A 24676-nucleotide genomic window follows, 5' to 3' on the forward strand; every position below is an offset into this window, starting at 1 on the left:
ATAAGATGAAACACTGTATTTGCCTCAAAAGAGCCAAATTTCGGCCAGGTTATTCCTCTAATTTTCCTGGTATAGGACCAAACATCCATAGAGAGTCTAACTACCTCCCGCCTTTTTAAAGATGTCTCAGGGTCAGTTAAATCATCCCAATACCGTAAAACCAAAGCAAGAGGGGTTCCCTCTGGAATTTCTTCTTTAGCTTGTGTACATCCCATATTAACAAACAGCACACAAGGAAAACGACAGATCTAGCCTAGAACTCACAGCCACACACACACCACAGACCTTGTGTCTAATCCAGACACTACCAGGTTCAGGCAGAAACACAGAGTTTCAAGCGGGAGGCGTCCCCCCCTCTCCGGCCGCACCTGGCCAACAAGAAACCCGAAATCCTCCTGCCTGCCCTAACTTAAACTTTCCGGGCAGTTCCACTGCCCACTCCGGCAAAAATCCCTTTGCCAACAGACTGGGAAAACACTGACTTTGGGCCCAAGTCCAAGTTTCCCTTCCCAGCCTCACCGTATTCCCTAGCCCTGGGGGAACTCCTTCCCGCAGCTGCTAATTAAAATTCTCTAGGAGTTTTGTTCTTTATCTTACCTCCTCCACATGCAGTTCCGAGAAGCTGGGCCCCCCAAGATCAGAGCAGGAATTCTTCAAGATATGCCGGCCGGAAAGAAATCCCTGCAAAACGGAATACCGATCCAGAGGAGTCACAGGTCTCGATTCCCCGTACGGAGTCACCAAACTGTTGCCTAAATGGCTGTGGGGAAAAAAAGACTCCAAGCCAAATTAGGTAGGAGATAAGATAAGGATACAAAAGTTTTAATGAGCCCCCAGGCTTTCTGGAATACCCCCAGCGCGCTCTCGCAATACAGATGTCCACAGTTTTTATAATGATTTTCACCCAATCCAGTCCAGCCACCACCCAGGTTCTGCCCCCACCACGCCTCTTGAGAATTGGGTCTGGGGGCGTTTTGGGACCCCCTCTTCTTCATCTTCATCTTCCTCAGAGCACGTAATGTCCTTGGAGGCCTTCCAGAATTCTAGGCCTGAGGGTTGTTTGGTCTATGGCTATATCTTGTTCCGTAGGGTTAGGGTGTTCTTCTACAATTCTACCTTGAAAAAGAGACTAAACAGGCTATGGAATTTAGGGAATTGATATGGGAATGGGTAACAGGGGTTTGAGCTGATGTGTTAAGGGTAAAGGGATAATATGCTGCTACTCTAAAATCTACATTTACTACATAACTACTTCTAAGGTCTACAAAAATAAAAAAAATTAAAACATCAAAACTCCAAGGTATCACCACTCATCATTAAAAAGGAATTATTTTGTCAACTAGCTCACACATTATCTTCTGTTATTCATTCACACACACACACATACGTGCACACACCAGACAGGCCATTCATTTCTTGGTAATGAAATGGAAACAGTAATTTCTTACTTAGCAATCCATCTGCAGTACTACCTATTACATATGTAAATTATTTTTCCTGGCTTTCTCATTTTTCATCATCCAAGTCATCATCTCATTCTCATGCAGTTCTCACTGTTCGGTTTTTACTGAATGATTAAAAAAATAAAACAACCAAACAGTCAAAATCAGCTTGAATAAAGAAATAAGGTGGTAAGGCTTTGAGTTTTCCACTGCTTCTATCCAGTTTTCCTTCATTTATAATGGAGTCTGGATTCCACTGTCTGATTCACTACTTTCCAAAACTGGCTTTTCAGTAGAAGTTAAGTCCATCAAATACATAGGGTCTAAAGAGGAACAAAGAAGTTAATTTTGCATAAATGCTGTACAAAAGAGAGAACTAAAAGATTTTTTTCTGCACTAAGTTACCAGTAGGTTTTTGCTTTAGAAGGTATGAAATCAGACACCTCTCAGTGAAAGTGGAAATTTTACTGAAAAGTAAAATTGTAGCTGTTTCATTCCTTGAAAAGAAACAAAAAAATTGTTTTTGTCAGAACAGTCTTCAGAAAAGAAAAAAAAAATCCCATTCTACAACTGTAGAAAGCCTGTTCCACATATGTGAAGTTATTTAACATCATCCACAATCCATTGTATTGTATTACATAACAGTATAGTGCAGATGTTGTGTAAAATCACTTAATATAGAAAAATATTTTTTACCTGTCACCATGTAGATTGAATTGCTGTATTATTCCAAGTAAGTCAGACCTTGGGTTAAAATTTTAAGAACAGACAGTATGTATTATGTCTCTTTTCTCCTTACTTAATTTATAGGTAGTCAGCTAACACTCGTTTCTGGTCTTCACAGCTTATTTTTCAGAAATACGAAGATCAGCAAATAAAAAGACAAAAATATAAAGCTCAACTTGTTATTCAGTTCAGGGAAGTTCAATCTACTGTATACACTGCACTGCTGAATAAGTTGTTCTGAGAAATTAAAAAATATCCTTAGATGATAAATTAAGTAAAAGAAACTAAATCCAAACAAATGACACACGTTTAGCTTTGAATTACTTAGCAGGAACACATGTGAAATGATCTCAGCTGCAGATATTCTTCCACCAGCCTACCCATGCACATTCTGCTCCTTCCCTGTCTGCAGTGATTTGTCTTCTTCATGGCTATAAACAAGCCTAAAGGAGCTGTATATGTCCAGGGTGCACATAAATGTTGCGAGGCAGGGCAGGGAATAGGAACAGAATGTGTTCTTCTGTGATGCTACATTTAATGCCTAAAGCAAAGGTGCAACCCTACAGAAGAATGGCATTTCTGAGTGGTGGTGCAGGGGTAAATGCTAGGTTATCCCATGATTATAGTCTTCCTCTTTGGAAACCTTTATTTACAGACTATTAAAGAAATATGGAGATGTGACCAGGTGGAGGGTGGAGCTGTAGCGTGGAAAAGGCAGGGCCTCTGCATAAATGGATTGTCCATGAAAATTGTGCTGCTGGTCTCTGAAATGCTTCTCTCTCTGCATTTTAGGAAGTTGCTCTGTTCAGATGTGTATGCTTTCATCACAAGTGTGACTACTATTCTTTTGGGGGGAGAGAGATTGAGTTTGTGCTATGCTGTAGAATAATGAATTAAAGAAAGCTGTCAGTATGCACTAAAATATGAAGAGGTCAAAAGACAAGAAATGACAGTGTTTTCTCCAACGATGGCAATTCAGATGTTGGAATAAATCAGGAATAGTGTATAAGTTAAAATGTGGCATCCTGGCTTTATTCTTCTGAACCTGAGCTCTCTGCAGCCCCTCAGAGAGGCAAGTCCACATGAGGTCTACAGTAGAGAGGACTTATTTTACCAAGAACTCTGTAATCAGCATGTACTACTTGACAAACTAGTTTATTTCCAGATAAAATATATTCTCTTTGGCTGAGGTGATCTTAATAATTTTTATGTCCTTCAAGAGAAAAACTAACCAGTAACTCCAGGTAGGGAGAAATGGAACGGCAAAGATGGAAATTAACACAGCAGCTGTGTAAGCAGCACAATCTCCGGGTTCTGTTACTGAAGTTTCTTTGAAAAATCCTGAAGTCAGTGTCTGATCTCCTTGAGATAACTCCACCTGATCAGAGGATCTCTTAAGGTTAGAACTAAGATTCAATCCAACTTACTAAGCTGAAGTTGACAGCTGTGTGTGGGTGAGTGTCATGACAAGTGTTTGCCAAACTAAACTTGCCCTCTGCTCAAGTCACTTAAGAAGAGTTTTCTTAAGGGAAAAAACACACAAAACAAACAAATAATAAACAAAACAAAACCAAAAATACCACAAAACCCAGTAACACACCACCTAAATCCAAAAAATGAAACCATAAAAATAAAAAATAACTAATCAAACGTTTTCCTACAAAAGTAAAAAATTTATCCCACTTTCATTGTTTTTCCTCCCCCTTCACTTTAAGCAGCCTTCAAATACAACAGTTTGTTTCCACCAAGTTATTCCTTTACACTTTGCCAATATTGAATGAGTAGATGTTTCAAACTCCAACTGGGTATATTTTCAGTAGATACAGTTGAAAACAGCTGGAAGCGTTTCCACAAAAAAAAAAAAAAAAAAAAAAAAAAAATCCTAAATAAGATGGTTTATTTTGCATTTCAGTCCTACCATATTCAAGTCACTTTCATTGCTGGACAGAATTCTGATTTCATTTTTTTTAGAATTGCAAAGATTACATGATGACTTGTGAGGGCTTCTAAGCAGGCCTCTAAAGAACATCAGCCTCCAGAAATTTAGATTTTTTTCTGCAAAATGCATAACACTCATATACGTTTCAGCTCTTTATAAACCAATAAAAGAATAGTGCTACAAGAAGAAATAGCATGATAGTAATAGTAGGTTTCTGGATTCAGTGGCAAACACAGTAGATAAAGGATTTAAAAGTAAAAATATGAGAAAATGCAAAGTTAAAAGAACTTTTTATATGGCTTTCAAGAATTTGTAGGCAAAGTCATAATTCCTGGAGATGAAATCCCTAATGTGTACAAATGAGAAGACAAAAATCTGTTAATCAGAACTCCAGGAGAATTATTAATTTCACCATTATAATTAATTTCAGTTATTATTTTTGTATTATTACTGTATTGCAGTTACATCACCATAGTGGGATCACACATTAGTAATTCCATGTTTTATGGATGGGAAGCACATGAGGTCCCAAGGTTAGGAACTAGATCTGGAAAATATTTGAATCCAGGCAGTTGGTACCACAGTTCATAGCACATCAACAACTATGTCCTGCATGCTTTACTTCACAGGTAAAATCTGCCGTCTCACCTCCAGGTTATTCTCCAGTCCCTTCATCATCTTTTTGGCCCTTCACAGGACTCTCTCTGGCATGTCCTTGTCCCTCAGGGTGCGCAGAACTGCATTCAGTATACCAGGTGCGGCCTTACCGGTGCTGAGCAGGATCAGTTCCCCTGAACTGCTGGCAACACTTCTTGTAATGCAGCCCAGGAAACTGCTGTGCCTTTGCCACATCAGCACATCACTGGCTTATGTTCAACTTGGTGTCCACCAGGACCCCCAGGGCCTTTTCTTGTTTCGCAGCTGGGCAGCACCCAGCTTGTGCTGGGGCCTGGGCATGTTCCTCTCCAGGTATAGAACTTTGCTCTTCCCCTTGTTGAACTGCATAAGGTTCCTGTCAGCCCCTTTATCCAGCCTGTCCAGGTCCCTCTGAATGGCAACAGTACCTTTTGGTGCATCAGCCCCTGCTCCCAGTTTGGCCTGTGCACCTGTCCCATCATCCAGATCATTCATGAAGACTTGACATAGGATTGGACCCCATATTGATGCTTGGGGTACGCCTCTATTCACTGGCCTCTGAGTAGAATTCATGCCCCTCTGGGCCTCTCTGTTCAGCCACCTCACAGACTACTTATTCATTCCATACTTCAACAGCTTGTCTGGGGTTGTGGTTTTGTATGAACATCAGGGAACACAGGATCAAATGTGTAAGGCACGCTGTGGCTCCTGTGCACAGAATTCATGGATGGAGATGACCTGTTGGAGAAGGAAGTCACTGTGTGTTCCTGCTGCTCTCAGCCTTTTCAGTCACTTGTCTTTTTTTTCCAGTACAACTCATAGACCCTGGCAGAAGAGGCAAGTTAATGTGCTGCTATTAATGTAGTTGAGACATCCTCCTTGGGGATTGAAGAGATGTAGGAACAAAAGCAGTCCTATAAATTTTGGTGTTATTTGTTGAGACCCAGTGCTAACAAGAAAGTCTCGGCTCACAGTTTCTAATCTATGAAGTGACCACTCTGTATTAGTTATAAGGTCTTGCTTTCACATCTGCCTACCTTTCTTAACCATCTCACCATCTATACATGCTTCTTTATATCATCCTCCAAGTATACAAAATATTTTTCATTTTCAGTCCCTGAAAATTTTCTGCAAGAGATTCCTTCCCTGTTTTCCTTTGAGAATCCACCATTTTTTTCTGTGTTATTCAAATTACAAAGTACATAACGTATAAATTTGAAGCAGTTTTGGGGCATGGGGTCATGTGTATGGTTCCTGTAAATTTGGAATACTATCAAGCAACACGGAAAAGATGTCAGGACCTCTTGTTATCAGTGTTTGGGGCTGACCTACCAGAAGAACTGTCTAGGATCAGGAGATTACAAGTCTCCTAGTACAGGTGTTATTAAAGCAGCAGGTCCAGAGTTTCAGGGTGATTCGTAAGAGGAAACATGCAAGACAGAAAGGGAAGAAAGGAAGCATGCAAGCAGAAAGGGCCCTGATGCTGCAAAAGTACTGCATAAGCACTGTTTAGCCATAGCTAAAAAATCCCTGTGTTATCAGCAATATTTTAATCACAAATCTAAAACATAGCCTCATGAAAGCTACTATGAAAAAAATTAACTCTGTACCAGACAAAACCAGTACACTGATCACATGAAATTATTTGGTGTCTGTGATGGAGATAACAATATTAATGCATCAAACCTTCACTGGGGAATAATAAATGTTCTGATGGTTCTCTAAGTGTGAGTTGATTGAGAGAAGAATGGGTACACAAACTTACTATTTATGTGAAATTTCTTGAACTGCAACAAGCATTACACTTGCCTAATATAAGTAAACATAATATATCCCAGGTCTTTATCATGCAGCCGAGAACTCCTGATAAATTTGAGTAATTTAACAATAAAATATTGTACAGTGTGACAGGAAATGTCCTACCGTCTTATAGCTCTTAATTTCTAAGGGACTACTGTTATGCGGCATTGTATCTGTCTAGAGGGGTGATGTGAATATGAAACCTTTTACAGAATGTCAGATGTCTAATACTGGGTGCATCACCTAGTATAAAAGCTGAATTAATAAAACTTCAATGAGAAAAGAGAACAGCTTTGAATTTGTAACTGTATAAGTTTAAAGCAAGAATGTACAAGAATATGGCAAATCTATGAATTTATAAATAGTCCTATAAATGTATCTATTTTGACAAAAACAAAGGAAGTGCTTACCTTTGATTTACACATTGTTCCTGCATCTTAAAAGTGTCCTCCTCCACCAAGGTTTGGGAACAGTGACAATGGCAGGAACACAATATAAAAAGTGAATAGCTGAAATGAGCAACCATGAATATGTAATAGGCTGCAATTTGTTTGCATAAACTTCTCAATAATTATCTAACAGAATTTGCAGAAATGCGTGTATAAACGAGTCAGGAAAAGAAGTAACAACCAAACTGTCAGATAGTTACACTGCAGGATATAATGAGACCTGTTCTAAAGAACATATAACTTGTTTTGTACTCAGACATAAAATGTATTGTTGCAAATGTTATGCAAACTCCAAGTGCCTCCAAACCCATCTACTCACTCTTTGTTGATGCCATGAAATTGATGTAAGTGAACAAGAGGACCCTCTCACAAAGGATAGTGTGTCTTTGGGGAATGTTAACTGCATCTGGTCATCTGTACCACTGAAGATGAAAGTCCTCTTAATCAGATATGCAAGCATGTGATTTACTGTGCTGAAGTTTTTTACAATCCCACAAATCACCTGTATCTATCTGACGGTTTGCCTGCAAATGTACTGTGCTTTTTCAGAAACTGAAATGTTACTTCTTTGATGGAGCAGTTTACTGCTGACAGATTAGCAGTCCTGTCACATGCAGACAGCTTAATACCCTTTCGGCTTGTACAAACCCAGCTATTTGCAGTCAGCAGATTTGCATGTACTACTAGACTTCTAGTCACTTCACAGGACAAATACAAGGACACTGATGTAACTGGCAGTATTTCCATGCAAATGTGTTCAGTCTGAGGAACATGTATCACTTGAAGGATTACAGCCTCAAACTGGGAGTGTGGACTTGTGTGCAGAAAATAGTTGCTCTAATAATGAATAGTTTACTTTTTGTTTTTAAATTAATAATCCTTATTTATTTATGGAAGCTCAAAATAAAATTTCTCAATAACGTCCTGTTGTTGTTTAAATCTAGACAGTAACTTAAACACCACACAGCCACTCACTCACTCATCCCCAGCAGGATGGGGAGAGAATCAGAAGAGTAAAAGTGAGAAAGTTCATCGTTGAGATACAGGCAGTTTAATAGGGAAAGCAAAAGCTGCACACACATGTGAAGCAAAACAAGGAATTCATTCACTGTGTCCCAAGGGCAGGCAGGTGTTCAGCCATCCCCAGAAAAGCAAAGCTCCATCATGTGTAACAGTGTCTCGGGAGGACTCTGAATGGCCCCCCATTTCCTTCTTCTTCCCCCAGTTTTACGTACTGAGCATGGAGTCTTGTGGTCTGGAATATCCCTTTAGTCCATTGGGGTCAGCTGTCCTGGCTGTGTCCACTCCCAACTTCCTGTACACCCACAGCCTGAAGGTGGTTTGGAGTGAGTATCAGAAAAGCCCTTGGCTTTGTGTAAGTCCAGCTCAGCAATCACAAATACATCCCTGAGTTATTCACACTCTTTCCAGCACAACTTTAAAACACAACCCTGTGTTAGGCCACTGTGAAGAAAATTAATTCTGTCCCAGCCAAAACCAGTACACCTACATCATGAAAACTCCCTGTGGAGTTTATGGAGGATACGACAAGGCTGTGCAATTGCTGTTGTGCTTTATTGTATTGTTTATTGTGTTTTTCAGGTACCTCATGTTAAACTTGAATTATGACTGAGCCAAAATAGTCTGACGAGCTTAAAATACGAAAAGATTATTTTGAACTTTTTTTTTTTTTGTAAGGATAATATCTGTTCATTAGAAGTACAAAGGTTGTTCCCACACAAGAGAGAGCTGCACACCTTGCTAAGAAGTTCAAACAATGTCCCAGCAAGAATAGCCTCTAAAATATGGGAGGAGTTCTTTACTTGAGAAACTATTATTTTCATTCAAAAGAAGTTCAGAAAATAAGTGAAATCATCTGAAGAAACTGCTAAGTAAATGTCCTAGTTGGAGCAATGAAGCATCCTTTCATTCATAAGGGTCAGCTTTTTTTAATTCTGCTTTTACCTACTGTCCATTGCCATGTTGGTTACTGAATTACACCAGAGTAACTCAGACTGAGTCACATATAAGCCTCTATTTTCATTTGTTCTGGGATTCTTATGCCATATCACTTTTTGTAGCCTCCAAGATTCTTTATCACTTCTGGTGAAGACTGCCTTCTGTATCTTCCACTGATACATAAACCAGCTCAGATGCTTTCAATATACTACCCAGCTTTATAAAGATGTAAAAGCACATTCAGAAGTCTTCTTTAGAGTGTTTTATCCTTGAAGTCCTGAATGAAAGACTGTGTGAGAGGATATGCCTTGTATAAACAGGGCAGAAACTGGAATTCCTGTTATTCAGAACATTCTGAAGTTAAAAAGCAAGACTTTAAACTGTATTTTGAGTATTCTTCTTGTGCAGATTTATTTAAATTCAGTCTTTAAATTCAAGCCTATTTCTTTTTTTCTTCAAACCTTTCAAGACTAGCCAAGTAACCAGCAGTCCTGTGTGTAGTTCTAACAGTTGGGAACAGACCTTTTAGACTACCAGGGAATCGAGAGCTCTGTTTGTGTGTAGTGTGTGTCTTTGTAAGTTTTAATATTTCAGCTTAACTGTGAGAAGGCAAAATAATAGTGAAGTTATAAATGGTAATTAACAACTGATGCCAAAAAATACAGAAAGGGTTAGGCTTCAGAGCAGTTACTTTAACTGAGATGAACATAAACGGTGTTTCTTGGAAGCACTTTTAATAGTTTGGTGGCAAGCCGATAATGATTTGCCTCATGCCCCCTGTAAGTGCAAAGAAACACATACTCAGAGCCTGACCTGTGGCTCAATAAAGAATTCATTACTCATATTAGAGATGTTCGTGTGAGTCAAGAGGCAGGATATTAATTAAGGAGTTGTGCAGAGCTGGGGTTAACATGCTCCCTGGGGTGGACAGTCCTGTGAAGCTCCTTGAAAGCTCTTTGCATTGGTTTCTTCACACTCCTTGCCTGGGCACTGTGTTGTCACCCAGCCTATATGGTGGTCACACCTGGGCAAATGTGCCCCTCCATGTCCACATTGCCTGGGGGAAAGAGGGACTGAACGTCTGGGATGAGGAATGTACTCTTCTTCTTGCTCTCTACTAAATCTGAGGGTACAGAGTACATCTACTGGCCACAGGTTTTAAGGGTGGTGTACCACATTGCAAGGCAGCAGCTGGGGTAATCTATGTACAGTGGAAGTTCATTTCATCTTGTTTCATTTAATTCAGAGAAAAAAAACACTTTTACATCTCAGTGGTTTGTAGCATCACTCCATTTCACCAATTTGGGGCATGGAAACATGAAAGAATCTCAGCTTTCATTAGGGATTTTCTAGTCCTTTCCTTTGTCAAAATAATCTGAAATTCATAAATTAGAAATACATTGATTATAAACCTAAGGTTATGTCACTGAATGACCAATATCAAATTTCAAAGACATGGTGTTTGCAGATACATACCTATGAAGGGGATAAATGCATAACTCAAGAGAAGTGAAATAACTGGAGACACAAAATACTACGAACAATCCAGGAATGATTACCTTAAAGTAAATGCTTTAATATAAATTAAAAGCGTGGATGGGGTTTCTGGACTGCTGCTTTCTCCCAGTGAAATCTTCATGCCTAGGGTCAGTGGTGAAGAGCTGATAAATGATTATTTCAGGATTACCTGGCAAATGACTTCTTAAATTGACATGAATTTCTCAGTAATTGGTGCTCTACAGGGCTAAAGTAGCAAATGCCTCTTAATTGTTTGCAATTTACAGTTTGCAAACAAAAAATGCAACTCAGTAAAATTGCATCAATGTTAAAATCACCCAACCATTCATTTATACAACAGAATTAGCATTTTTCACACAGTGAAATGTAGTCTTTTAAATAGAAACCAAATTATACTGATGAAATGTCTGACCAAAAGCATACTCTAGCCCATTTAGCATAGATTAAAAGCAAAGAATAAAGGATAGAAAGGATAATTACTAAACTAGTGGAACTGTGAAATATTTGAAAGTTAACATTTGATGGATTTTTTCTTCACAGACATCAGTTCTACCCTATTATTCTTGACTGTAATATACTCACAAAGTTCTCACTGACACTTCTGTGAGTAATTTTAATATAAGGAAAGAGGAGGAGACAAAATAAACAGTTTTGCAGCCTCATTTTGATCAGTTATTACATCTACACAGATTAGACCACTGCATTTGATCTAGCCAAACACTTAACCTGCTCAAATATTTGTGGTAATATCATATTTTGATTAAATTATCTAAGTTTTAAAACTTGTTACTATAGCAACTTACACTCTAGAGTTAGATTCATAACTCTCATCCTAGCAAATAATTTCTGTCAGGAAATTATTTGATAGGATAATGATAGGAAAATACAAAATAAGTAGTTGAATTGCTGATATTCCTACCCAAACTAAAAATAAGAAAGCTTAGCCCTGATATAGTAGGTACACTTTTTTGGAAGGAGCAGAAATAAGGTAAGTGTTCATATAACTCTATCTATATTTAGTGTAGGAGAAGGTAAGAAAGTAGAAGTAATAAAACAGGCTGTCTGTAATAAGATGCCATGACTAAATATGGTCCTGCTTTTACTCTGGAACAATTGATGTCACTTATACCTGCTCATTTCTGTTGTAATAATAAATAATAATGGCCAGTCTTCGCAAGGGAAGATCCGGGGAAGGTCTTTACACCTTCCAGCCTGCGCATTGGATTTTTTAGGTGAGACACAGTGTGCGCGGAACTGAGCCCACCCTTTAATCCTAAGGTTCATCTGCTGGGGCCAAGCGAGCTTGGACGGTGGCAGCGAGGTCCTCAGGATGTAGATGGGTTGCCTTTAAGGGCTAACGAGCTCCACCTGCCCAGGAGTGGCCCTGACCAGGAATCAAAGAATCAAACCCGGGCCTCAACGGTGACAGCGCCACACCCTTAACCACTAGACCACCAGGGGCTCCCTGATTTCTGTTGTAAAATCTATCTAAATGACCATTTTCCAGGATGCTTATAAGTTAGCAACCTGCTGAGCCACTTGGATCCTCACAAATCCATGGGACTAGATGGAATCCACCCGAGGCTGATGAGAGAACTGGTAGAAGAGCTTGCCAAGCCACTCTCCATCATTTACCAACAGTCCTGGCTCTCTGGGGAGGTCCCAGATGATTGGAATTTGGCGAATGTCCCGCTGATCCACAAAAAGGACTGGAAGGAGGACCCGGGAAACTACAGGCCTGTCAGCCGACCTCAGTGCCTGGCAAGGTTATGGAGCAGATCATCCTGTGTGCAATCACACAGCAGCTACAGGATGGACAAGGGATCAGACCCAGCCAGCACGGGTTTAGGAAGGGCAGGTCTTGTCTGACCAACCTGATCTCCTTTTATGATCAGGTGACACACCTGTTGGATGAGGGGAAGGCTGTGGATGTGTCTATCTGGACTTAGTAAAGCCTTTTGACACCATCTCCCACAGCATACTCCTGGAAAAGCTGCAGCCCATGGCTTGGACAGGGGCACTCTGTGCTGGGTTAAGAACTGGCTGGAGGGCCGGGCCCAGAGAGTGCTGGTGAACGGGGCTGCATCCAGCTGGCGGTCGGTTACCACCAATATAAGTAGCAATAGGCAAGGGCAGAACCTGAGTACAAATAGGAATTCTACCACCTTTTCCAGATGTCTTTCTTATATTCTTCTTGCATGACTTACAGGTATATCTGAAATCTTTTTGCTAGATGCAGATGTTTTTCTGTCTCATATTAATGGAAAATTACTCTTATTTGACTTGTGTGTCTCACATCAAGCAGTTCTCCTGGGAGAACTAGAAATGCTATTCATACATATTTTCCTGTAATACAGTTAGAAGTTTCTATGGTGAACATAGGAATAATTTTTTTCAATTTTTCCTTCCCCTATTTTAACCAGGTAGACAAGAAAATTGTCCGCACAGAAATTGGAGTTCTTCTCCGTCTTTCACATCCAAACATTGTAAGTTTAGACTTGTTTTTTCACTCCACATTTGTTTCTCTGTTTTTTAAAATTCTTTCTATTCATGAGAGATGACTGTTCAGGTTCATCAATATAGACCCGGATTAAAGCTTTGGGTTCTCTTCATGAGCATGCTAGCAGCTTTTTATGAAAGCCTGTTGAGTTATATTATATATATATTATACTATATATATATAAAATATATATATTATATATATTATAAAACATTGATGTTCTTATGGAGATGAGTGAGAAACTAGGTGAAAGAAGTTCTGCAAATAAAAGTGGAAGTTGATGTTGTCAGTCCTTGAAAGGTAGGAAAGGTTTTACTCTTCAGTTTCTTTGAAAAATTGGCAGACAGCCTCTTAAACTGCTGTATTTCATAGAGATCACTGAGGTATGAGTAAGAAAATAACCAAAAGAAAGAAAAAGAAAAAAAAATGCAAAGGAGATAAAACCAGCCAAACAAAAAAAGGTGGGAGAGAACAAGTTAGATTTACCAGCTGTGGTCTGTGTCCTACTGTTGACCCCCAGAAAATGCTCAGCAAGAAGACAAATAAGCAAAATAAATACTTTCTGTTGTCTTTTATCAGATAAAACTGAAGGAGATATTTGAGACCCCTACAGAAATCAGTCTTGTTCTGGAACTGGTCACAGGTGGAGAACTATTTGACAGGTAAGTTACCCGTACACACTTTGCTCAGTATCTTCCCTAAGGCCTAGATTCTTCTCTATATGTAATCCATGTGTTAGTAATTATTGTTATTATTTCATCAGCATAATGGTTTATTCACATGGATAAATGTCTGCAAGAAATAGCTTAAAAATGTGCTTGGAAATGTAATTATCAGGAGACTTTTTGGAAATTACACAGAGAATTGAAAATGGAGAATAAAAAAATGGAAAAATATTGAAGAAAGGTGCTCAGCAGGTGCATAGCATTAAGTGTGCTACAGTAGGCAAAAGAAAGGAGCAAATGGAGACAGATCATCATGAAACAAGTGGAAATCAGTCTGCCAGGAGGATAGTGTTGTGTCAAATAAAAATTTGGTAATCAAACTAACCAGAAATTCCCTTTGGTATTCATTGCATTTATAAAACCTCTGTTTTTGCTACAAAGGTTCTGCAAGACAGCCCTTGGGTTCTGAAGGTTTTACATATGAGGCTGCACATGCTTGTGGAGTAGGTGCATATGCATAACATGAAATAATTCTATAATAATATTGGAGGGATATTTTACTGGTAGGGATTTGTTTTTTTAGAGCAAGAGACAATATGACAAACTTTGATACTGCCTTGAGTAAATGAATTAACTCATTGTCACTGATGATTTCCAACTTAAATAAGGAGGGATGATTTGATTTTCCTACTTCTGTAGCTAAAGTTTAGTATTTTAGAAGGCTATTATACAAAAACACATCAAAGATTCAGTCTAAAAGTATCTTTGACTGGAAAAAACAAAATCATACTTTTTGTTTGTTTGTTTGTTTGTACAATGGGCTTAGCTTTGACCTTGAAAAGAACAATTTGTGAGTAATAACAACAAAAGCAACTGCTCCTATGACATCTTTAGTTTATCAGAAGGCCCATATCATCTCAATACTTAACCAAAACTATGAGGAGAGATGTGCTGCAAGCTAAAGAACCAGTGAAAGCTCAGTCCTGAGCTGGAGAGAACCTTGGTCAAGAACAATAGCCCTATACATAGCCCTTTATATATCCATGCAGCTTCAGATTAGGTCATTTTCAGGAAGGCTGGATAGTGTACAACAGTCCTTGATGGGAAGATTTTGCTAAGGGAAAACACAAATATGTCAGTGAAATTGTTGGTTTCTGAGCAAACATCTCTGTGGTATAATTGAAAAGACTTCATGGGATCCAGAATGGGGAACTGCATTATTTAACGGAACCAGGATTTAATATTATGACATTTTCAACATTCTGTGCTGTATACTCAGCAGTGATTATGGGATTTGAGCTGTCAGATTGATCTTTTCAAAAAAATTGAATTCCTGATCCAGTAGTTTGGACAGCTAGGATAAACTGTCTGCCACTCTAACAAGACGCAAAGTCATTAAGTCACTTAGTTGAATTGCTGTGTCCCTTTGTGATGCTACTACTGAGCACCAATACTGCGGAGATCTGAACTCAGCATCCTCCTCTACTCCATTTACAACTGAACTGGAACTTGTCAATACAGATCTCTCTGATTTGTAATTTGGAAAAAACATGAAACAACTAATGAAACAAGAAACCATAAAAAATTATTTTCAACTCTTCAGCTAGCAATAGGATTATTACTTCACTCTAAACTTAAATTAAAAATAATTAAATAGAAATATGCAGCCAAGATGTTTTGCACTAGTGACTCCATTTAAGCATCAAACCCCTTCTCAGCTGGGCTGAAGGATTGCTTTGTGCTATGCAATGGCTGCCCTCTGAGTTTTGGTGAGGGTAAATTTAGCTTTCTACCTTAGGTCAGATTCCCCTCTCATGTTTAATCTTTTGAGTCCTTACATTGTTTTATCATACTTGAAGAAAATGTTCTGATCAACAGAGAGGCCTTGTGTATACTCTTTACTCTGTGTTTGTATGACACATACACTACTGTTCTCCTTGCTCTAAACACCCTCATTGCTGCTACTGCTAATTCCTGTAATGTGCTGGTATTTTTTATATCAACTACTTTATTGCTCTCTTTTTCTGCCATCCCAGAGGTTCATTCTTCTATTGAGTATGTTTGAGTTGCAGATAAGTAAGTTCTTTCATGTAAACATCCCCCTTATGATGAAGATGATTTTATAAGTACCCAAGATCCGACTGGTTTTCTAGAATCGTATTTCATTGTTGGCTTGCTGTTGGTTTCAAGCAACTCTTAACATAAAAGTTCTGGGTAGTGAAATTATTCACTTCCTTTATCATATTTAACATTACTGTCAAGTCACCTGTGTTATTGTGCTAAAATGAACTCTCTTTCAGTTGGGTTATCCAAAAGGACATAAATTCAAACAAACATATCAGTTACACATCTGAGCTAATACAGCTGAAATCAGATTGGTTTTGGTTGTATTTATGAAACGAAAACTCTTTCCCAGACTCCATAAATCACATTGGAAGTCATACCCTGACATATCACCTCACTCAAAATAAATACAACTCTAAACTAAATTGGAGAAGTCTGTGTAAATTAAAATATTTATTGCCAGTTTACATGACAGTTTTTGCAAACCCAGTAAATGAGGACTGACAAAGAGCTTGTGACAAAGAAAGACAAAGAGAGTGACAGACTAGTGGTGGAATTTTTTACTTAAATTTAATTTCTTAGTACTGTTAACTTTGGCTTTCTTTGTGTATTTCATCAGATTTTTGGTCTCTTTGTTCATTTGGCTTTGCTTCTAGCAATTAACCTCTGTATTATTACAGGCAGTAATAGCTGTTGTAGCACAGTGAAGTCTGACCTTTGTTTTTATGGGCTAACTTTAGTTGAAGTTGGTTTATTCCATTTAGGTTCTATTCATATCTATTGCCTTTCATCTGAATCACTTTTACAAATATTAATTCCAGCAAAAAAAAATCAACTCTACTTGAACTTCGTTTTATTCTGAATATTTGCAGATTGCTAAGAATAGTTTGTGTTGGAGTCTTTCTTTTTTCTGCTTCAAATAATAATGTCAATCCATAAATTGTCCTTGACTGTACTTTGGCATCTCGACCACAGACTCTTTATTTCTTCTTTCATCTTATTATTAAGTGCACCAGTGTTTAAAAATAGCAATTACAGCTGACAGTCTCTTGAGTCACTTCCATTTCAAATTTCACGTAATTTCCACTGAGACATAGGTTCAAGCTGATATTCTCTTCTTGGAATATACATTAACAAATGGAGTGTATATTAACAAAAATATTAATTGTTCTAAAGAACTTGCCTTTCTAAGAGAGGTAGGAATTGTTGCCTCTTACAGACAAAAATTAGTGAAGCCTTCCCAGGCTTTTCACTCACCTTTTTTTTGTGCTTTTGAAAATTAGAATTGTTAAGGGACATCAAAAAGAGTCAAGGAATTAATCAGTCACTTAACTGGGAGCCTTTTATTAGTTAGTGTCAGAATAACGTCTTTTATTTGCCTCAGTGTTCTGGTCTTATTATGGGATGGTAACCTGTCTTCTGAACAGGGGTCAGAGAAGTCCTTTGGACTCTGTTCTAATTACGGGGTCTAGGACCAGTTTATCACTATGTGGGTATAACCAAAACTGTGTATGCTACACGCTCTCCGTAATTTCTGATGGACTACTAATAATGGATTTTTTGCAGCAGCTCCCCAGAGCACACTTGACACCTCAGGCTACAAGCTGAAAGAGAAACCCTGCGAGTCAGGGGAGTGTTCTTTGTTTTCACACAGTGACTCAGCTCCTGGCCGGCATTAACACCTTCATATCCAACCTGAGGGATCATCTCTGCTAATGGGCCACAATGGGCTGGCATAATAGGCAGCTGCAACACTCAGACCATCAAAGATCTCAAAAATATCCCATGACTCACAGAGTTAAATCACTCATTTTGAAACTGGGCATTCCCACCTGAACTTGAGCATAGATAGGCTTTGGGCTTTTGAAATGCTGGTACCACTTGTCATATCCAGAGAAGGACCAGAACTTCCACAGAACTGCAAATATCATCCAGACCAACAGGTTTCCTTTTCGTTTTCCTTCACCACGTGTTGCTCAGCATGGGGACCAAGAAGCACTGTTCTGTTCTGGTCCCAGGGTGCTGGGTTATTTGTCTGCTTTTGTGAATTAAAACCAGTTTTTCTCTGTATCATTGTGTTTATTGTAATCTTTTTTAGTAAATTGTAAGTCTGATTTGTAAACTCTCTTGGGTTCATTTCTCCAGCTGGTTTACTTTTAAACCAGCACAGACTCTCTGCTTCATATGACCATGTTACTGTCCCCTCACTCAGGACTGGCAAAAATAAAAAGACATTGGTGACTTGACTGTATCAGCTATGACCTATTCTCTGAAATGGGAAGACAAGACAAAAACAGCTCTGGTGAAACTGCTCCTTGATGGCATTTAGTTTCTCCAGAATTTAGCTTCAGTAATGATAAACCCCAATATTTCCTTGTTGTAGAGTTGTGATAATGCCTTTACCCTTTTTTTGTGTTCAGTTCCTAATTTTCTGTCACTCTGGTGACTGGGAAAGCCTTTTGTAAGTTGGACGCATCAGTACCTCTGAAGCTCTTCAGTTTGTTAGGTGTTGTTAATATTTAAAGTTCCTATGATTACAGCATTTCTGACATAAGCATTGTGTTTTCTGCCACAACCTCACCACTGTAAATATAGATATACATAGTCTGGATGCCAGACGAACTAGGAGGGATACACCTGTTAAATTAAATAGAAAGTCGATTGAGGCTTAGCTGAATTCCCTAATTATTACCGTGTTTAACTTTCATATTTGTTTGAAATGTAGAGAGGTTTTAACAGCTCTGTGCAGGTGACAAGTCGAGGTATATAAACCTACAGCCTACATAGCTGTACCCTACATATACATACACACACACACACACACACACACACACGTACATACATACAGATGTATATACATAAGGAATATGTATATGGAATGTATCACAGATCCAGGCACTGTGAAAGAGGCCAGGGCCACCAAAGGGGGACTGGAAGGGTTGAACTTGGAATAATCCTGAATGGAACAACTGCATGATGTGAATCCCCTTGTGAACTGAGACACAGAGGAATATAAGTACAATCTCTGTTGTTCAAGCTGTGCCCAGTTTCAAAAGTTGATGGTCAGTTGTTTCACTCTTATTGGGAAGTAGATGATGTGCCAGAGCAAGCCCCAGGGAAATGGGTTTAAAATGTTGTGGCAGCTACAACTGTGCTGGTTTGGCACGGAGGAGTGGAGCTGGTCACCAGAGCTCAAGTAGTATTTTTCAACCACATGTGGGCATCCAGGTCTTTGGGTTTTATTTCTTAAACACTTCTGTAGTCTTCTTGTGTAAGCTATTCCAGTGACTCTCCAGATTAGATTCAGTGTCAATATCAGGAAAAACTTTTTATCTGCAAATTTGGATTATTTGTTTGTCACTAGCAGGTAGAAAGAAGGTGATTATTTTATTCTCTATATCAAATTTTATAGCAAACTGTCATGCAGTGGAAGACTGGGGAAGACTGTATTTTGTCAGCTCCTGCAATCTTTTGTCCCCAGTTATGTTTTCTGTGTGTCTGTTACTGTCTATTGGATTTCCTCCACATTTCCACATCTTTCTCATATTGTGGTGCTCTCAGCTAGATGAAGAAATCCAATTTAAGTCTCAGCAGTGGTTGGCAGGGCAGCTTCATCAGTCCCTTCAGCGCAATTCTCTTCCCCTCCCCAAGCCACTGCCTCTTTTTCAAGTTCTCAGTGGTCCTTCATTTTTCCCCCCCTCAGTTGCCCAGACAGGAGCTGTGACATGCTGCAGTTATTCAATTTGTTGCATTGCCTCACACAGTTAACACAGAAACTTTTGTTTCAGGGAGGAGTTTGAGCAGCCACTTAATGAGCACTGCAGCTTCATGACCTCTAGAAACAAGGACTATTATTTTTTTAAAATGTCTTGTGAAATTAAGCTCCTGAAAGGTCAACTTGTCTAATTTGGTGGGTGCTATAGAAATGATGAGTTGGAAGTGGGAAGTTAGAGGGGAAAACAAACCCCAGTACGAGATACAAGAAATACACAATCTTCCTCTAATGCTCCTGCATGCCACGTTTATTAGAAAGTGCCTCTTCCTTAATAAGAACAGAAAGAAAGGAGTTTTTCTGAATGGCTACATTTCATTTCTAAACAGAGTATTGAAGAAAAACTTCTAGTTTGTTTGACTTGAAGTCAGATCCAAACCCAGGTATGCATTTTCCATTATCCTTCAGATAGGGAATAGGCAGTTTGAGTCATTAGAGATAGTAACAGCTAGTCTGCTTCGCAATATGAAAATGGTTGTAGAACAAGAGAATCAGCAAACTGAAATAGAGCTACTTTTAAAAATATTTTATCGCTCTTCAATTCTGTAGGATGGCAAATACACAAATATTTACAAGGGAAACTTTATTTTTAACTAAACAAATGCATCAGAGCAACAAGGAATTGGAATCACCTCAGTACAAACATGAGCCAATATATCTGTGAATCATTCATTGAGAAATTGTCCTGTGTGGAAACCATTTTGCTATTGAGTAGAGTGATGTCATTTTCTTTTTCTATTTCTACTACTTTTCAGTCTCACTTTAGCTTGTTGAAATCTTCTAATTTCATTTTAATTAAATACAAGAATTTACATAAGAATTAAGTGAATAGGTCAGAAAAAATCTCCATGACAACCAAAATATTTTAGATAAATTACCATTTATTATGTAGGACCAAATAGTATTTTAACTGTTAGCACATAGTGGCATTGGAACAGAATTTGTATTTATATAGGCCAGTGCCTTGTCTGAGATGGTAGATGATGTAATGTGATGCAGCTCACAGCTAAGAAGTGGTGCAAGGGTTTTGAGTAAAAGCCAGGTAGAGGCAGAACGAAAAAGACCCTAAAAACAGTGATGGCTTTTATTGATGTCAAGATGTTTATAAAGAATAGTCTAAAACGCAAATTGCTTAAAGAAAGAGAAACAACATTAGGAACTGAGGAAGTAATAATAAATTTAATTTTTTTCAATGGCTATATAGATTTAGCAGGACTTTTGCAAGTCACATTACATGTTTCTAAATTCAGCTAATACTCAAGTGCTACCAACTGCACATTGTAGAGAAATAGTATTTATAGCAACAATATTAAATGATGGGTAAATATTGTAAGTTTTAGAGTAGCTGTTTAGATTAATTAGCATAAAACTAAATACACTTACCAATCTGAGGTAAGGGTAGTAAGAAACAGACTTTACCTACTCACACTTCAGGCAAAATTGGAGTATGGGTAGGGTGGTCCGTGTGGGAGGGAAGCAGAGAAGAAAAGCTAAAAATAGGATAACTAGTACATGTACATGGGGGAGGAAAAAGTGAATTTTTTAAAGTGTTAAGGTTTCAAATTTTCTGGATCACTGGGATTTGTGAGAACAGCTTGTGTTTAAAATCTCAGGAATATTCATTGCACTTCATTCTAATACCCAAGAAAAACAAAAGAAAAAGAAGCCTTAGTTTCAGGATCGGGGAGCCGGTAAAAGAACCCATTTCTTGTGCTGTTTTGCTCCTCTTCTGTCTTATTTCTTCCACCCCCAGTGCCCTCAATTGCAGATTTCAGGAGTTGCTCCAGTGGAAGGCCTAGAGTGGCTCTGTGGGCTGTGCTGCCTGGGGAAGGATCAAGAGCCTTCCTCAGTACTAGCTGAGAGGTCTCACTGTTATGGCAGCAGCAAGTGCTGATTGAGGATTTAAGGTATAGGCAAGCTTGCACCATGAGGAGTGTGCCATCAGTAACTATCCCAGTCTAGCATCCTCTGGCACTGAATGAGTCCTCTCCTTGCTCAAGGTAGGTGGCTTTGATTTCTTTTCTTACTACTGCACTGTGCAAGTGCTGTTTCTCTTGCTGGACTTGGAAAGAGCTGGCCCTTTATTTTGTTACTCACTGAAAAAGCATTCCCAAAACTTAGTCCTTTCCTTCTCTGAAATGTTCACTTGTTTGTTCTTGTAAGAGGTTGTTTCCATTTGCTTGACATACTTGTCTTTAATCCCCAGACACATGTTCTAGTCAACTGTAAAATTGTGTATTAATATAATTTTAATGTTCCCCTGAAAATTGATTCTAAAATCACATGTTGGGTTCTCCATCTCTTTCCTCAGTGATTTTCAGATCCCATTTGTTTAGTTTAATTTAGCAGGACTACACTCTTCCCCCTTTTTTTTTTGTTTGGTTTTGGTTTTGTTTTGTTTTGTGTTTGTTGTTGTTGTTCCTACCAGTAATGAAGTATCTGCAGAATAAGTGTGGCCACTACTTACGTCCCTTTACTGGGATATCCCACTGCTTTCAGTACATTTATACACAGTGGATTAAAACATAGTACCAAGTCCTAAGAAGAATGCCCCAAAAGGAGTAAAATCCATTACACAGTGTTCCCAAATTATACTGCTTGTTGCAAGGGTGTGGCGAGCATTTATGCAGATGCAGAAGAGCTTATGCATCTGCTGATGTGGATGGATGAAGTTACACATAATGGAAACATTATAAGCAACAAAGCAAGTTCTGAAATTCTATGGTGGAGAGACTACACTGAAAACCATCTTCAAAACTGAAGAATTTATATTGCAGGAAATCTTGCAATGCTCACAGGGAACAGAGGTGTTAGAAAGGCTGATTTAATGTTGGCAGGGATTGCTGCAAATTATGAAACACTTGAACACATACATGTGTTTGATCATGTGGAAGCTGCCAAAATTCCAGTTACCCACTGTCTACAGGGAGAGCGTGCATCACAAGAGAGACATTATACCATTTCCACGGGCTTGCCGGGCAGGGGGGTGCTAAGGGTGGTTTTACCCTCCACTAAATTTGTTACAGCTCCATTACTTGACAAGGCTTTTCCACCTATGAATGTCAGAAGCAGCTGAGAGCATTACAGTTACTTTGGTGGTGCAGCCGAGGAGTGGTTTCTGCTGGATGGTCAGACCCTGCAGGGAGGCAGAGATGCATCTCAGCACCCTGGGGACTGGGGCTCTTATGAAAGGGCATCTCCATCTTTGCAGGTAGTGGGAAGGGGCAGGGAAGAGGGACCCTTGGGAAGTACTTTGCTGCTCCTCTGTATGGAATGAGGAAGATTTGTCCCAAATTCCTTCATGTGAGCTTGGAAAGACTAGATTGAAGTAGGTGGTGTTTTAGGAGACCTATAGTTTGATGTCCATCAGTGGTTGCTTTGTTAAACGTGTGTCTTGCCATATGCAAGTGTAAACAACTGAATCATCATATTTCAATGTGTGTGCACATAAGCATAAATGAAAAAGTGATTCTGCACAAACCAGCACTTCATTTTTGCTTGCTTTAGAATATCTTTATTTTGAATTTTTGTCTTCAATTTCCTGGATCCTTGTGGCACAAAATTCAGTGTTTTTCAAAGCTTTTTTTTTTGGTTTTGTTTGACTTCAAGTATTTCTGGATTCCCAGGTGTTTTCCTCAGTTTTTCTCTCAACCACTCTTTTGGTCTACCTGGCTCTTTCATTTGCATATCAAAAAGAGTATTTAATTAGTTCCTTATTGTTGCTGTTCTTTCTGTCCTCTCAGCAAAGGTTTAATCTACTTCCAACCATGGTTTTCTTAAAGATCATTCTGCAAACTAGCTATAAATAGTTGGGTTTGCTTCAATAATAACAAAATAAGACATTTTTGCAAGTTTCCTTCCCATTGTGGGGAAAAAAAGAGCAATGAGTCATTGTTAATCTGCAAGTTAAAACTGAAAAACCCTTGCAAAGAAGCTTTGATCATCTCAGGTAGGAGTGTTGTTATAAAAAAAGCAAACTGGCACACCTACCATTTGTCTTACGTAAACTATTACAGGGAGGATGCAAGAAATAGATATGCAGATGATCCCCCAGCATTACTACATGACCCAAACTACATGATAATCTTTGTTCAGTACTCTTCCTTATTGTGTAATAACCAGCTTTTAGTTCTAACGTAGAGTACCCTTAGAGATAAATTTTCATCTTTAGAAAGGAATATGACCTTTTTCATTTATTACTGTTACAGAAGAGTAGGTTTTCTGTTGGCTAGATTATTATTTATAATTAGATATCTATTCTCAATAACTCCTATTTCTAGACATCTGGAAAACTGGAAAGTTAACTGCATGTGACATAACCTGTAATTGGCCTGACAGTGTATGTTTTTCACATTAGAGGATGGGTCAAGTGCATTGCACAATAATTCTACAGTTGGTTTTCATTACTCTCCTGAAATATGAACCCACGCTTCATTACATTTATTTACTTTAAAGTGTAAATTTACAAAGGTTTTATCTACAGTGTCTGTGGGGTTCTTCTGCTGCGTATTTAATGTAAATAATGAAAGCAGTGTGCTATCCTTGCCCTTGCATACTGTCTAAGTCAGGGTGGGCTCCTCTTGAGGTCAGCAAGAGGATAGTCTGAAGCATCTCTTTGATGTCTCATTTCCAGTGGTCAGGTAACAAGTGGTTTTCATTTCTGCATTGGTTGAGCATTGGCAAAAAGCTCAGAGCCTCATCTTTTCTTTGGTTTTGTTGAATGCAGAAAAATACAAAGAAGTAGACTGCATTTGAAAGATGGTTGGTTTTTTTTTTCCTTCCCTTGGTTTATCTGTTTGAAAAAGATAGAAAAAAAGATTATACTGTAAAATAAGAAATTTGTTGGATTAGGGGAGAAATGTAAATTGAATTGTAACTGCATTGCTTCATATTTGTCTGATCTTAGTCATATATGTGAGTAAGAGAACTGGAAATCCTGTTGAAACCTTAAAACCTGCCTCGTATGTCACTGAAGTCAGGTGCACAATTGGGCTCAATGCATGGGCAGGGGGGATACTACAGACAGGTACGTCTGGTTGACACTACGTACTTTACTTGAGTTTAAAAGGAGGAGGAAGCAAAACCAGTATATTTGGGGTGTGAGGTGGGGGAGGGGCAAAGAACTAAGCATCATTGGGATTCAGGTCTCACCATGTAATCGAATAGAGGATAATTCAGCCTGAAATAGCTAAGGAGGAATATTACC

General features: G+C 38.7%; 1 protein-coding gene across 2 annotated transcripts in view; it reads left to right on the forward strand.

Annotated features, from left to right (window-relative positions):
- CAMK4 (calcium/calmodulin dependent protein kinase IV) overlaps nt 1-24676 on the forward strand; it is a 199043-nt gene that overhangs the window by 112235 nt on the left and 62132 nt on the right. For both annotated transcript variants that reach the window (XM_050328440.1, XM_050328441.1), the window contains exons 3-4: nt 12893-12955; nt 13549-13631. In XM_050328440.1, coding sequence (XP_050184397.1) covers nt 12893-12955; nt 13549-13631 — 146 coding nt within the window. The remainder of the gene's footprint in view (nt 1-12892; nt 12956-13548; nt 13632-24676) is intronic.

The sequence above is a fragment of the Myiozetetes cayanensis genome, unplaced genomic scaffold, assembly GCF_022539395.1.
Source record: "Myiozetetes cayanensis isolate MyiCay16 unplaced genomic scaffold, myiCay2020 scf4, whole genome shotgun sequence".
Lineage (NCBI taxonomy): Eukaryota > Metazoa > Chordata > Aves > Passeriformes > Tyrannidae > Myiozetetes > Myiozetetes cayanensis.